The following is a 14,911-nucleotide window of genomic DNA, read 5'->3' as shown; positions in this document are numbered from 1 at the left end:
ATTACGCAAGGTTAAAACCTTTTACGGCTAGGGAACGTTTCGACAACATCCGGTGAAATGGCAGAGCGCGAAATTCCAAAAAAATTATTCGAAATATTTAACTTTCATACATTCACAAGTGCAATGCACCAAATTAAAGCTTAACTTCTTGTTAATCTATCCATCGTGTCAGGTTTCAAAAAGGCTTTACAGCGAAAGCACACCATACGATTATGTTAGGTCAGCTCCTAGTCACAAAAAAACATACAGCCATTTTCCAGCCAAAGAGAGGAGTCACAAAAAGCAGAAATAGAGATAAAATTAATCACTAACCTTTGATGATCTTCATCAGATGGCACTTATAGGACTTCATGTTACACAATACATGTATGTTTTGTTCGATAAAGTTCATATTTATATCCAAAAATCTCAGTTTACATTGGCGCGTTATGTTCAGTAATGTTGTGCCTCAAAAACATCCGGCAAATTTGCAGAGAGCCACATCAATTTACAGAAATACTCATCATAAACTTTTATGAAAGATACAAGAGTTATGCATAGTATTAAAGATAAACTTCTCCTTAATGCAACTGCTGTGTCATGCAATAATCTGAGTACAGCATTCAGCCACCAAAACAAGCCATACAGATACCTGCCATGTTGTGGAGTCAGTAAAAGTCAGAAATAGCATTATAAATATTCCCTTACCTTTGATGTTCTTCATCGGAATGCACTCCCAGGAATCCCAGTTCCACAATAAATGTTTGTTTTGTCGATAAAGTTAATCTTTATGTCCAAATACCTCCTTTTTGTTTTCGTTCACTATTTCAAATGCACAAGTCGCGGGCACTAAGTCCAGACAAAAAGTCAAAAAAGTTCCATTACAGTTTGTAGAAACATGTCAAACGATGTATAGAATCAATCTTTAGGATGTTTTTATCATAAATCTTCAATAATATTCCAACCGGACAATTCCTTTGTCTTTAGAAATGAAAGGGAACGGAGCTCGTGCTCACGGCTGCGCAAGTGACTAAACTAAGGGCTTTCAGCCTGACCACTGGTTCAAACAGCTCTTATTCGCTCCCTTTTCACAATAGTAGCCTGAAACAATGTTCTAAAGACTGTTGACATCTAGTGGAAGCCTTAGGAAGTGCAATATGACCCCATTTACACTGTTTATTGGATAGGCAATCGCTTGAAAAACTAGAAAACTCAGATTTCCCACTTCCTGGTTGGATTTTTGTGTTGCCTGAGAATTTAGGTTTTCACCGGCCATATGAGTTATGTTATACTCACAGATATCATTCAAACAGTTTTAGAAACTTCAGAGTGGTTTCTATCCAAATCCACTAATTGTACGCATATTCTAGCTTCTGGGCCTGAGTAACAGGCAGTTTACTCTGGACACGCTTTTCATCCAAACTTCCCAATGCTGCCCCCTATCCCTAAAGAGTTTTAAGTTGAATTCCCCAGTTAGGTGGTTAACTGATTTTTGTACTCTGACGTCCTTGGGTAGGTGGAAGGAATCTGGAAGGGCGTCTAGGAATCTTTGGGTTGCCTGAGAATCTATGTCATGGCTTTTGATGATCCTTGGTTGGGGTCTGAGCAGATTATTTGTTGCGATTGCAAACATAATAAAATTGTGGTCAGATAGTCCAGGAATATGAGGAAAAACATTAAGATCCACAACACTTATTCCACGGGGCAAAACTAGGTGCAGAGGTCCGGAGACATGTTGGACAAAACCCACTGAGTCGATGATGGCTCCGAAAGCCTTTTGGAGTGGGTCTGTGGACTTTTACATGTGAATATTAAAGTCGCTAAAAATTTGAATATTTTCTGCCATGACTACAAGGTCCGATAGGAATTCAGGGAACTCAGTGAGGAACGCTGTATATGGCCCAGGAGGCCTGTAAATAGTAGCAATAAAAAGTGATTGAGTAGGGTGCGTAGATTTCATGACTACTGTAGAAGCTCAAAAGACGAAAACGCACTCGTTTTTTTAATCTACATTTGCTGTCGTAAGTGTTAGCAACACCTCCACTTTTGCTGGATACGCGGGGAATATGGTCCCTAGTGTAACCAGTCAGGCCAATCACATTAAGATTATGATCAGTGATTAGTACATTGACTTTGACTGCCTTGGAAGTGAGGGATCGAACATTAAGTAGCCCTATTTTGAGATGTGAGATATCACAATCTCTTTCAATAATGACAGTAAATGGCTAAGTAGAATACAATAAATCAATTTAAATCAAATTCTATTGGTCACATACACCTGTTTAGCAGATGTTATTGTGAATGTAGCGAAATGCTGGTAAGCGCGTGTGTGTGTGTGTGTGTGTGTGTGTGTGTGTGTGTGTGTGTGTGTGTACCTGGTGTGTGCTAGGGGCAGAAGGTCAGACAGTGAATAATCATGGCCAGGACGAATGATGGTCTCTCATAGTAATAATTTGTGGCAGTGTGTTGCCATGGTAACGTTTTAAATGACAGCTTACTATTTATTGCCACTAATGAAGTACTGCTGAAGTGGACTCACTGAACTGCCAAAAGAGTAACAATCTGGATAAACCTTTACTTGGTACCTGCAGACAGGGTACACCTACTTCTTAACACATTATTAAACCTATATACACAGTTGCCAAATGTGAAACCAAAATAGTAGCTGTTTCTATAGACTGATGGTGTGATCATCACATTAAAACAAACTAAAGCAAAAGAGCCCTTTTACTGTACAGTGAATACTACCTAGTGTGGTTTGAAACAAGTCAAAGAGACTATTGTATACTTCTTCAAAAAGATCATTTGTATTGACTTCTCAATGGAACAACCCATTCTAAAGTCTTCTAGCACTCTGCAGGCCTCTATACCATGTTGCTAGGTCAGGGCTTTACACAATGGGATGCCACAGATTCTTTGACTATAGTCAGGTATAAAGGTAAAGGCTAAAACAGGCAGGACTTCAGTGTAGCAGCAGCACAGCTCTCAGGAACAACCGCAATCATGATGGGCAAAGTAAGCGAATGTTTCATCCCACACTTTAAGTGTTTTAATTCACCAGTGCCTGAATAGTGGCTGGTTAAGTGAATCATAATTTTTAACTGATAGTTCACTTTTATAAAGTGAGGCTTCTTTTCAACTTCCTTATAGTGTTTTCTTTTTCCTCCAAACTGTTTTTTTTAAATTGTAAACCGATTATTTAGCATCACCTATAATAGCATTTGGGAGCTGGAATTTTAGGAGCATGCAGCAAGTTATAGTTATAAAGCAACTTGTATCTGCAAATTCATATATTTGTATACATTTTTCCATAATATAGTATATATTACTTTTGTGCTTACAGATCACCTTCTACGAGGACAGGAACTTCCAGGGTCGTTCCTATGAGACCAGCCAGGACTGCGCTGACATGTCCTCCTTCCTGAGCAGGTGTCACTCCTGCAGGGTTGACAGCGGTTGCTTCATGGTCTATGATCGCAACAACTACATGGGAAACCAGTACTTCATGAGGAGAGGCGAGTACCCTGACTACCAGCGCATGGGAATGGGAATGAACGACTGCATCAGGTCCTGCCGCATGATCCCCATGGTAGGTGGAGAGAGCGGACACCACTCAATAGTGGGAGTTAACAATGATGCTTTATTTCCCCATTCCACAAGAGGCCCAGTGCCCCCCGAAGAGGCCCTGCTGGCCTCTCCCTGCCTGTAGTAATAGCCAGTACATTACAGCAGGCTGTTTTAATGGTTGTATTCTCATATTATACACATTTATATTTTATTCTGACTCGTCGAATCGTTGTTTTGCTCCTGACAGCACAAAGGAAACTTCAGGATGAGGATCTACGAGAGGGAGAACTTCGGAGGTCAGATGCACGAGTTGACGGATGACTGTGACTCCATCCATGTCCGTTACCGTATGTCCGACTGCCAGTCCTGCAACGTCATGGACGGCCACTGGCTGATGTACGAGCAGCCCCACTACAGAGGCAGGCAGATGTACATGCGGCCTGGAGAGTACAGGAGCTTCAGTCAAATGGGCATGGGAATGGGAGGCATGAGCGGTGGCATGAGGTTCATGAGCATGAGGCGTATCATGGATAACATGTCCATGTAAAATGCTCAGATGTTGTACGAACAACGGTGAATAAAATAATGTTCCCAATTCTACATTTTTGCATAATTGTCTTATTTTTGTGGTGCGTTTACTCAAAACACTTCCTGGTAGATAATGAATTCATCATTTCACTATTTCACCCTCACAACTTTAACATTTTAAAGTTTAGGATAATTGTTAGGAATAGGTAGTTTATTTATTTTTTTCACCTTTATTTAACCAGGTAGGCTAGTTCTCATTTACAACTGTATCCTGGCCAAGATAAAGCATAGCAATTCCACACATACAACAACACAGAGTTACACATGGAATAAACAAAACATACAGTCAATAATACAGTAGAACAAAATAAAAAAGTCTATATACAGTGAGTGCAAATTAGGTAAGTTAAGGCAAAAAATAGGCCATGGTGGTGAAGTAATTACAATATAGCAATTAAACACTGGAATGATAGATATGCAGAAGATGAATGTGCGAGTAGAGATACTGGGGTGCAAAGGAGCAAGATAAATAAATAAATACAGTATGGGGATGAGGTAGGTAGATAGATGAGCTGTTTACAGATGGGCTATGTAAAGGTGCAGTGATCTGTGAGCTGCTCTGACAGCTGGTGCTTAAAGCTAGTGAGGGAGATATGAGTCTCCAGCTACAAAGATTTTTGCAGTTCGTTCCAGTTATTGGCAGCAGAGAACTGGAAGGAAAGACGACCAAAGGAGGAATTGGCTTTGGGGGTGACCAGTGAGATATACCTGCTGGAGCGCGTGCTACGAGTGGGTGCTGCTATGGTGACCAGTGAGCTGAGATAAGGCCGGGCTTTACCTAGCAGAGACTTGTAGATAACCTGTAGCCAGTGGGTTTGGCGATGAGTATGAAGCGAGGGCCAACCAAAGAGAGCGTACAGGTCGCAATGGTGGGTAGTATATGGGGCTTTGGTGACAAAACGGATGGCGCTGTGATAGACTGCATCCAGTTTGTTGAGTAGAGTGTTGGAGGCTATTTTGCGAAATAGGAAGCCGATTCTAGATTTAATTTTGGACTGGAGTTAATGTGAGTCTTGAAGGAGAGTCTAACCAGACACCCAGGTATTTGTTGTTGTCCACATATTCTAAGTCAGAGCCATCCAGAGTAGTGATGCTGGATGGGCGAGCAGGTGCGGGCAGTGATCGATTGAATAGCATGCATTTAGTTTTACTTGCGTTTAAGAGCAGTTGGAGGCCACGGAAGGAGAGTTGTATGGCATTGAAGCTCATCTGGAGGTTAGTTAACGCAGTGTCCAAAGAGGGGCCAGAAGTATACAGAATGGTGTCGTCTGCGTAGAGGTGGATCAGAGAATCCCCAGCAGCAAGAGCAACATCATTGATGTATACAGAGAAGAGAGTCGGCCTGAGAATTGAACCCTGTGGCACACCCATAGAGACTGCCAGAGGTCCGGACAACAGGCCCTCCGATTTGACACACTGAACTCTATCAGAGAAGTAGTTGGTGAACCAGGCAAGGCAATCATTTGAGAAACCAAGGCTGTCGAGTCTGCCAATAAGAATGTGGTGATTAACAGTCGAAAGCCTTGGCCAGGTCGATGAATACGGCTGCACAGTAATGTCTCTTATCGATGGCGGTTATGATATTGTTTAGGACCTTGAGCGTGGCTGAGGTGCACCCATGACCAGCTCTGAAACCAGACTGCATAGCGGAGAAGGTACGATGAGATTCGAAATGGTCGTTAATCTGTTTGTTAACTTGGCTTTCGAAGACCTTAGAATGACAGGGTAGGATAGATATAGGTCTGTAGCAGTTTGGGTCTAGAGTGTCATCGCCTTTGAGGAGGGGGATGACCGCGGAAGATTTCCAATCTTTGGGAATCTCAGACGATACGAAAGTGAGGTTGAACAGGCTCGTAATAGGGGTTGCAAAAATTTCGGCAGATAATTTTAGAACGAGAGGGTCCAGATTGTCTAGCCCGGCTGATTTGTATGGGTCCAGATTTTGCAGAACATCAGCTATGTGGATTTGAGTGAAGGAGAAATGGTGGGGGAATTGGCGGGTTGCAGTGGAGGGTGCCAGGCAGTTGACCGGGGTAGGGGTAGCCAGGTGGAAAGCATGGCCAGTCGTAGAGAAATGCTTATTGAAATTCTCAATTATCGTGGATTTATCGGTGGTAACAGTGTTTCCTAGCCTCAGAGCAGTGGGCAGCTGAGAGGAGGTGCTCTTATTCTGGACTTTACAGTGTCCCAGAACTTTTTTGAGTTAGTACTATAGGATGCAAATTTCTGTTTGAATAAGCTAGCCTTAGCTTTTCTAACTGCCTGTGTATATTTGTTCATTACTTCCCTGAAAAGTTGCATATCACGGGGGCTATTCGATGCGAATGCAGAACACCACAGGATGTTTTTGTGCTGGTCAAGGGCAGACAGGTCTGGAGTGAACCAAGGACTATATCTATTCCTAGTTCTACATTTTTTTCAGTGGGGCATGCTTATTTAAGATGGTGAGGAAGGCACTTTTAAAGAATAGCCAGGCATCATCTACTAACGGGATGAGGTCAATGTCATTCCAGGATACCCCGGCCAGGTCGATTAGAAAGGCCTGCTCGCAGAAGTGTTTTAGGGAGCGTTTGACAGTGATGAGGGATGGTCGTTTGGTCGCAGACCCATTATGGATGCAGGCAATGAGGCAGTGATCGCTGAGATCTTGATTGAAAACAGCAGAGGTGTATTTGGAGGGCGAGTTAGTTAGGATGACATCTATGAGGGTTCCCGTGTTTTCAGATTTGGGGTTGTACCTGGTAGGTTCATTGATAATTTGTGTGAGATTGAGGGCATCAAGCTTATATTGTAGGATGGCCGGGGTGTTAAGCATGTCCCAGTTTAGGTCACCTAGTAGCACGAGCTCAGAAAATAGATGGGGGGCAATCAATTCACATATGGTATCGAGGGCACAGCTGGGGGCAAGCGGCAACAGTGAGAGACTTGTTTCTGGAAAGGTGCATTTTTTGAAGTAGAAGCTCAAATTGTTTGGGTACAGACTTGGATATTAATACAGAACTCTGCAGGCTATCTTTGCAGTAGATTGCAACACCGCCCCCTTTGGCAGTTCTATCTTTGCGGAAAATGTTATAGTTAGCGATGGAGATTTCAGGGTTTTTGGTGGTTTCCTAAGCCAGAATTCAGACACGGCTAAGACATCTGGGTTGGCAGAGTGTGCTAAAGTAGTGAGTAAAACAAACTTAGGGAGTAGGCTTCTAATGTTAACATGCATGAAACCAAGGCTTTTACGGTTACAGAAGTCAAGAAATGAGAGCACCTGGGGAGTGGGAGTGGAGCTAGGCACTGCAGGACCTGGGTTAACCTCCACATCACCAGAGGAACAGAGGAGAAGTAGGATAAGGGTACGGCTAAAGGCTATACAAACAGAGAGTAAAAGGAGCAGGCTTCTGGGCACGATAGCATAGATTCAAGGCATAGTCTACAGACAAAGGTAAGGTAGGATGTGAGTACATTGGAGGTAAACTTAGGCCTTGAGTAAGGATGAGAGAGATATAGTCTCTAGAGATGTTTAAACCAGGTGATGTCATCGCATATGTAGGAGGTGGAACAACATGGTTGGTTAAGGGATATTGAGCAGGGCTAGAGGCTCTACAGTGAAATAAGACAGTAATCACTTACCAGGACAGTAATGGACGATGCATATTGATATTAGAGAGAGGCATGCGTAGCCAAGTGAACATATGTGTCCAGTGAGTGGTTGGGCTGACTAGGGACACGGTGATTCAGACAGTTAGCAGGCCGATGCTAACAAGCTAACAGTTAGTAGGCCGGGGCTAAACAAGCTAGCAGTTAGCAGACCGGGGCTGGCAAGCTAGCAGTTAGCAGACCGGGTTAGCAAGCAAGCAGTTGGCAGACCGGGGCTAGCAGTTAGCAGACCGGGGCAGGCAAGCTAGCAGTTAGTAGACCGTGGCAAGCAAGCTAGCAGTTAACAGACCGGGGCTAGCAAGTTAGCCTTTGGGGGATGTCGTGATGGGGTTAAGTCTGTTTTTACCTCTTCGTGCGGTGACGTCGATAGACCAGTCGTGGAATTAGTAGGGTTCCAAGTAGCTCTAGGTAGCTAGTAGGCCACGGTTAGCAGAATGGGCCTTCAGCGGACGTCGCGTCTGCGGGGCCTGTTGGAATTCTCGGGCAGATTATGTCGGTATTGCAGTCGTAGAGGATCGGCGGGGTTCCGTGCCCCGTACTGGCAGTAGAAGGGGTCCGGATATTGTAGCCCAGGAGTGGGCTTCGGTGGTAACACAGGAGCCCTAGCCGGGCTCGCTTCAGGCTAATTGGTGCTTGCTCCGGGATGAAAACGCTAGCTAGGAGTAGTCACCCGGGATTGCGGTTAGCTAGTTGCGAAGATCCAGATGAAAATGTTCAGAGTTTGCGGTAGGAATCCGGGGATATGGGGGGATTTAAAAAAAAATTATAATAGGTCCGTTATACTCTGGTTTGAGTCACGTTGTTCGAACTGGCGAGAGCTTTCCGAGCTAAAGGTTAGCTGATGACCGCTAGCAATGGTTTGCTGACTGATAGCTGGTAGGTAATTAGCTGGCTAGCTTCAGTTGAGGAATTCCAGATCTGAATTAAATAGAAATACTTTAGAAAAAAAACAGATCCACGCCACATTGGGCGAGGCGGGTTGCAGGAGAGTATTTAGAAGTTGAGGTTTAGGAAAATATTTAAAACAGAGGAGGCTGGGGAGTTGGAGCTATAGGAGTATGTTGTGGCTGGAAAGGAATAAATGGAATGGTTTCAATCATGTTTGTCTATGTCCATTTATTCCATTCCATCCATTACAATAAGCGTCAAACTCAGATGTCACATTCACTAGCTAGCCATACAGACAACCAGCTAACTAGCCACCGAAATTAAGGTTAGAGTCATTTTTGTTTGTCTGTTGGGCTTAGGTTATGGTTTGTCATGTTTGCTAGGTGCAGATATTCATAGACTATACATTGCCTGGTTTTCATATTATTTGGCAGCTTAGCTGTCGTGGTAGGGTAGATGCCTGCGCAGTGGAGCTCATATGATATTAAGTTTGATATTTGTTTACATAGCCAGCTAAGAAGTTGCTTGTTTTGTCCTGTTTCTACTGATGCAATTCATTTGGAAACTGTCCCAGCTTTGTAACTAATCAGCTAACTTTGGCAATCTCTGTAGTCTGTCAGGCAAGAAAGCAAGAGTTGATTGGAGGAGAAAAAGCGAGGGTGAGAGAGAGAGCAAGAGACAGAGTGTCTGTCTGTGTGTGTGTGTGTGTGTGTGTGTGTGTGTGTGTGTGTGTGTGTGTGTGTGTGTGTGTGTGTGTGTGTGTGTGTGTGTGTGTGTGTGTGTGCATGTGTGCATGTGTGTTTCAAATTGTATTAGTCGTATGTGGGGGAGGGGGTGGAATGGGAAGCGTGTAACGGTATCACACAATATATTATGGAAACCCCTTATTTTGTGATTGGATGAGAAAAAGAAAGAGAGGAAGGAAGAGAGTGACAGTGTGAGAGGGAGAGATTATGTTCCTGACCACAATTGTATCCTATTTGCTGCTCCTCTCCCTCTGTTACTCTGTTCCTCTAGGTCAGTGAAGCGAGGGAAGTGATGTGGAGAGTCAGGGCTCAGCAGCAAAAGGCAGGGAGGAAGAGGAGTTAGAGATGATTGGAGGGACAGAGATGTGGAGCGAGGAGGGAGGAGTGGAGCGAGAGGAGAGTGGGGGGAGAGAGGAAGAGGAGAGTAGGGAGAAGAGAGGAAGGGGAGAGTGAAGAGGAGGGAGATGAGAGTGGAGGGAGAGGAAGAGGAGAGTCAAGAAGAGGGAGAGTAGAGGAAGGGGAGAGGGAAGAGTAGGGAGATGAGAGTGGAGAGAGAGGAACATGGAGAGGAAGAGGAACATGGAGAGGAAGAGGAGGAGGGAGAGAAGGAAGCAGAGGGAGATGGGGTGGAAGAGGGAGGGGAAGAGGGAGGGGAGGAGGGAGAGGAGGAACAGAAGGAGAGGGGGAGGAAGAGGGAGGGGAAGAGCGAGGGGAGGAGGAAGAGGAAGGAGAGGAGGAAACAGAGGGAGAGTGGGAGGAAGAGGAAGGGGAAGCAGGAGGGAGGAGGAGGGAAAGGAGGAAGGGGAGGGAGAGGAAGAGGAAGCAGAGGGGGAGGAGGAGGAGGGGGACGAGGAGGGAGAGGAGGAAGCAGAGGGAGGGGGAGGAGGAAGAGGAAGGAGAGGAGGAAGCAGATGGAGAGGGGGAGGAAGCAGAGGGGAAGAGGAGGGAGAGGAGTTGTTTTTAAAAGTGGTAGGAGCTTATATCTATTCCAGAGCTTGTAATGGATTACATCAATAAAATGGGCGAGGTTGACCATCTTGACCATCTGAGGAACTATTACAATGTTGAAGACACAGGAAACAAATGGTGGAAGTATGTGTTTTGTGGAATGCTCAACATTGCCATCATAAATGCGGACATTGTGTGGGGGACCCTGCAACGGCCCCTTCCCAGGCACTGGTCCCTAAAGGCATTCAAAATGCAGCTTGTGCTTTCACTTTGTGATATGGCTACAGTGACAGGAAGAGGGGAGCCAGGAGTGTGGCACCAGGGCGTGTGGACAGTTGTAACTCATATGGAAGCAAGGGAAGTTTGAAGGGCAGAAGAGAGGGTGTGTGGTGTGTATCCGGAGTGGACGCAGGGCAAAGAGTTTGAGATGTGTAGAAACCTCCTTTGGGTGCTCTACGTGTTCTGTGCCACTTTGCAGGAGGGGGCCGTGCTTCCAGAAGTTCCATGACATGTTGTAGGCGAAATGCAAACACTAAAGTGACAGTGTGAAATATGACCTACAAATCTATCAGGGAAATTGTGTACTTTTTAAAAATTGTCTCTGATCAGTTGTTGTGTTTTGTACCTTCTCTCTTCATCTGTCTCTATCTAATAATTGTTTTATTCACTGAATTGTTGTCAAAGTAGGCTACTTTTTCTACATTTTGTGTCAGGCCTGGTCTGTACTCAATCTTATTGAGAGAGGTTACCTACATTTTTAAGTAGTCTCTGAATAGTTGTTTGAATTTTTACATCGTTACAGAAGTAAGAATCATTGTCAATCAAATAGCCTACTTTGTGTGGGTTTAGAAAAACAGTGCATTCGGAAAGTATTCAGACCCCTTGACTTTTTACACATTCTGTTACATGACAGCCTTATTCTAAAATTTATTAAATCACATTTTTTCCTCACCAATCTACACACAATACTCCATAATGACAAAGCGAAAACAGGTTTTAGAAATGTTTGCAAATGTAAAAAAAAGAAAAGAAAAAAGAAATAACTTATTTAAACCAAGCCATGAGTTCGAAGGAATTGTCCGTAGAGCTCCGAGAGGATCATGTTGAGGAACAGATCTGGGGAAGGGTACCAACAAAATTCTGCAGCATTGAAGAAACCCAAACAGAATAAGTTTGGAACCACTAAGACTCTTTCTAGAGCTGGCCACGGCCAAACTGAGCAATCAGGGGAGAAGGGCCTAGGTCAGGGAAGTGACCAAGAACCCAAAGGTCATTCTGACAGAGCTACAGAGTTCCACTGTGGAGATGGGAGAACCTACTCCACCAGCACTTTACCTTAATTTAACTAGACACGTCAGTTAAGAACAAATTCTTATTTACAATCACGGCCCACCAAAAGGCAAAAGCCCTCCTGCCAAGATGGGGGCTGGGATTTAAAATAAAAATATAGGCCAAAACACACATCACAACACTACATAAAGAGAGACCTAAGAAAACAACATAGCATGGCAGCAACACATGACAACACTGCGTGGTAGCAACACCACATGGCAACAACATGGTAGCAACACAACATGGAAGCAGCACAACATGGTAGCAGCACAAAACAGGATACAAACATTATTGGGCACAGATAACAGCACAAAGGCAAGAAGGTAGAGACAACAATATATCACGCAAAGCAGCCACAACTGTCAGTAAGTGTCCATGATTGAGTCTTTGAATGAAGAGATGGAGATAAAACTGTCCAGTTTGAGTGTTTTTTCCAGCTCATTCCAGTCGCTAGCTGCAGCAAACTGAAAAGAAGAGTGACCAAGGGATGTGTGTGCTTTGAGGACCTTTAACAGAATTTAACTGGCAGAACATGTGTTGTATGTGGAGGATGAGGGCTGCAGTAGGTATCTCAGATAGGGGGAAGTGAGGCCAAAGAGGGTTTTATAAATAAGCATCAACCAGCGGGTCTTGCGACGGGTATACAGAGATTACTCTGGGCTCCCGAGCGGTCTAAGGCACTGCATCACACTGCTAGAGGCGTCACTACAGACACCCTGCTTCGAATCCAGGCTGTATCACAACCGGCCGTAATTGGGAGTCCCATAGGGCGGTGCACAACCGGCCCAGCGTCATCCGGGTTTGACTAGTGTAGGCTGTCATTGTAAATAAGAATTTGTTCTTAACTGACATGCCTAGTTAAATAAAATAAAATAAAATGTAAGTTTACAGAGAAGTATAGAGTGCAGTGATGTGTCCTATAATGAGCATTGGCAGCAAATCTGATGGCCGAATGGTAAAGAACATCTAGCCGCTCGAGAGCACCCTTATCTGCCGATCTATAAATTACTTCTCCGTAATCTAGCATAGGTAGGAATGTCATCTGAGTCAGGGTTAGTTAGGCAGCTGGGGTGAAAAAGGAGCAATTACGATAGAGGAAACCAAGTCTCAATTTAACTTTAGCCTACAGCTTTGATATGTGCAGAGAGGACAGTGTAGCATTTAGCCATACTCCCAAGTACTTGTCTGAGGTGACTACCTCAAGCTCCAAACACTCAGAGGTAGTAACCACACCGGTGGGGAGAGGGGCATACTTCTTACCATGACCTTTGTTTTAGAGGTGTTCAAAACAAGGTTAAGGGCAGAGAAAGCTTGTTGGACACTAAGAAAGCTTTGTTGTAGAGCGTTTAACACAAAATTCGGGAAGGGGCCAGCTGAGTATAAGACTGTCTCATCTGCATATAAATGGATGGGAGAGCTTCCTACTATGTTGTTGATGTAAATTGAGAAGAGCCTTGGAGTACTCCCTTGTTGACAGGCAGTGGCTGAGACAGCAGATGTTCTGACTTAATACACTGTACTCTTTGAGAGAGTTAGCTAGCAAACCAGGCCAAAGACCCCTCAGAGACACCAATACTCCTTAGCTAACCCACAAAAATGAAAGCTCTTATGGTAGAGTGGCCAGGCGGAAGCCACTCTTCAGTAAAAGGCACATGACAGCCCGCTTGGAGTTTGCCAAAAGCCACCTAAAGGACTCTCAGACCATGAGAAACAACAGTCTCTGGTCTGATGAAACCAAGATTTTACTCTTTGGCCTGAATGCCAAGCATCACGTATGGAGGAAACCTGGCACCATCGCTACGGTAAAGCATTGTGGTGGCAGCATCATAGCTGCTGTTTCTTTGTTCCTAAGTCTTCCGCTCTTTCATTCAAGCCCAACCCCCTTTCCTTTGTGTAACCAGCCATGATACAGGTTCCGTCCACCAGGACGTTTTCTGTATGACATCATTTGTATTCTGTGTATATGTAATTCTGTGTGATTAGTTTAGGTATTTAGTAAATAAATAATTAAACCCAATTTTGTATTGCTGATTCAACTTGTTAGCCAGGGTTCGTGAAGATAGCCAAGAATTTACAACTTTCATTATGAGACTGAAAATAAGATAAGGGTTAATATTGACTGCTATCGATGTAAAATATGACTAAGTATTTTAAGAGTTTATTCGGAAGATAACGGCTCTATAAACGTTCTTCCGTGGTGCCCCGACTTTCTAGTTAATTATATTTACATGATTAGCTTAATCAGGTAATATTAATTACAGAGAAAGGATTTTATAGGTTAGCATGTCATATCACTTAATCCGGCATAGCCAAAGACACGACACTACAGTGGTAGGCTTGATTACCAACAACGACGAGACGGCCTACAGGGAGGAGGTGAGGGCCCTTGGAATGTGGTGTCAGGAAAATAAGCTCACACTCAACGTCAACAAAACAAAGGAGATGATCGTGGACTTCGGAAACAGCAGAGGGAGCATCCCCCCATCCACATCGATGGGACAGTAGTGGAGAGGGTGGAAAGTTTTAAGTTCTTCGGCGTACACATCACGGACAAACTGAAATGGTCCACCCACACAGACAGCATGGTGAAGAACGCGCAACAGTGCCTACATCACTGAAGGCTGAAGAAATTTGGCTTGTCACCAAAAACACACAAACTTTTACAGATGCACAATTGAGAGCATCCTGTCGGGCTGTATCATTTTGGACGGGGCAGGACCATGGCACCAGGCTGGGGAATACCGACGCCCTAAGGAGGAGCTGGAGGCGGAGCGGCGCCGTTACGAGGCATTATACGCGCCGATTGGCAAGTGCGAGAGGCAGCCCCCAAAACATTTTTTTGGGGGGCACACGTGGAGTGTGGCTAGGTCAGGCAACAGACCTGAGCCAACTCCCCGTGCTTGTTATCGGGAGCGTTTGGCAGGGAGAAGAGTGCCGGTCTATGCGGAAGTGCGCACAATCTCGCCCATGCGTACGCACAGTCCGGTGTGAGCGATACCAGCCCCCCGTAAGTGCCGTGCTAGAGTGGGCATCCAGCCTGGGAGAAGTGCGCCAGCACAATACATCTGGCCACCAGTGCGTCTCCTGGGTCCAGGCTACCCTGCGCCTGCTCTACGCACGGCAGCAATCAGTACTCTGCACAGCCAAGTTCGCCCTGTGCCAGCACTCCGCCCATGCAGGGCTATTGTTACAACCCAGCCAGGACGGGTTGTGCA

General features: G+C 44.8%; 1 protein-coding gene across 1 annotated transcript; it reads left to right on the top strand.

Annotated features, from left to right (window-relative positions):
- The first annotated feature begins 2,916 nt into the window (after window positions 1-2,916).
- On the top strand, window positions 2,917-4,146 carry LOC106586790 (gamma-crystallin M3-like). The gene is made up of 3 exons (XM_014174445.1): window positions 2,917-2,994; window positions 3,323-3,568; window positions 3,794-4,146. The coding sequence occupies exons 1-3, from the start codon at window positions 2,983-2,985 to the stop codon at window positions 4,091-4,093; spliced, it is 558 nt and encodes a 185-aa protein (XP_014029920.1). The 5' UTR covers window positions 2,917-2,982; the 3' UTR covers window positions 4,094-4,146.
- Window positions 4,147-14,911: the final 10,765 nt, after the last annotated feature.

Source organism: Salmo salar, chromosome ssa25 (assembly GCF_905237065.1).
Source record: "Salmo salar chromosome ssa25, Ssal_v3.1, whole genome shotgun sequence".
In the NCBI taxonomy this organism is placed as follows: Eukaryota; Metazoa; Chordata; class Actinopteri; order Salmoniformes; family Salmonidae; genus Salmo; species Salmo salar.
The sequence above is the reverse complement of the archived record's forward strand: the minus strand, read 5'-3'. Positions and strand labels throughout refer to the sequence as shown.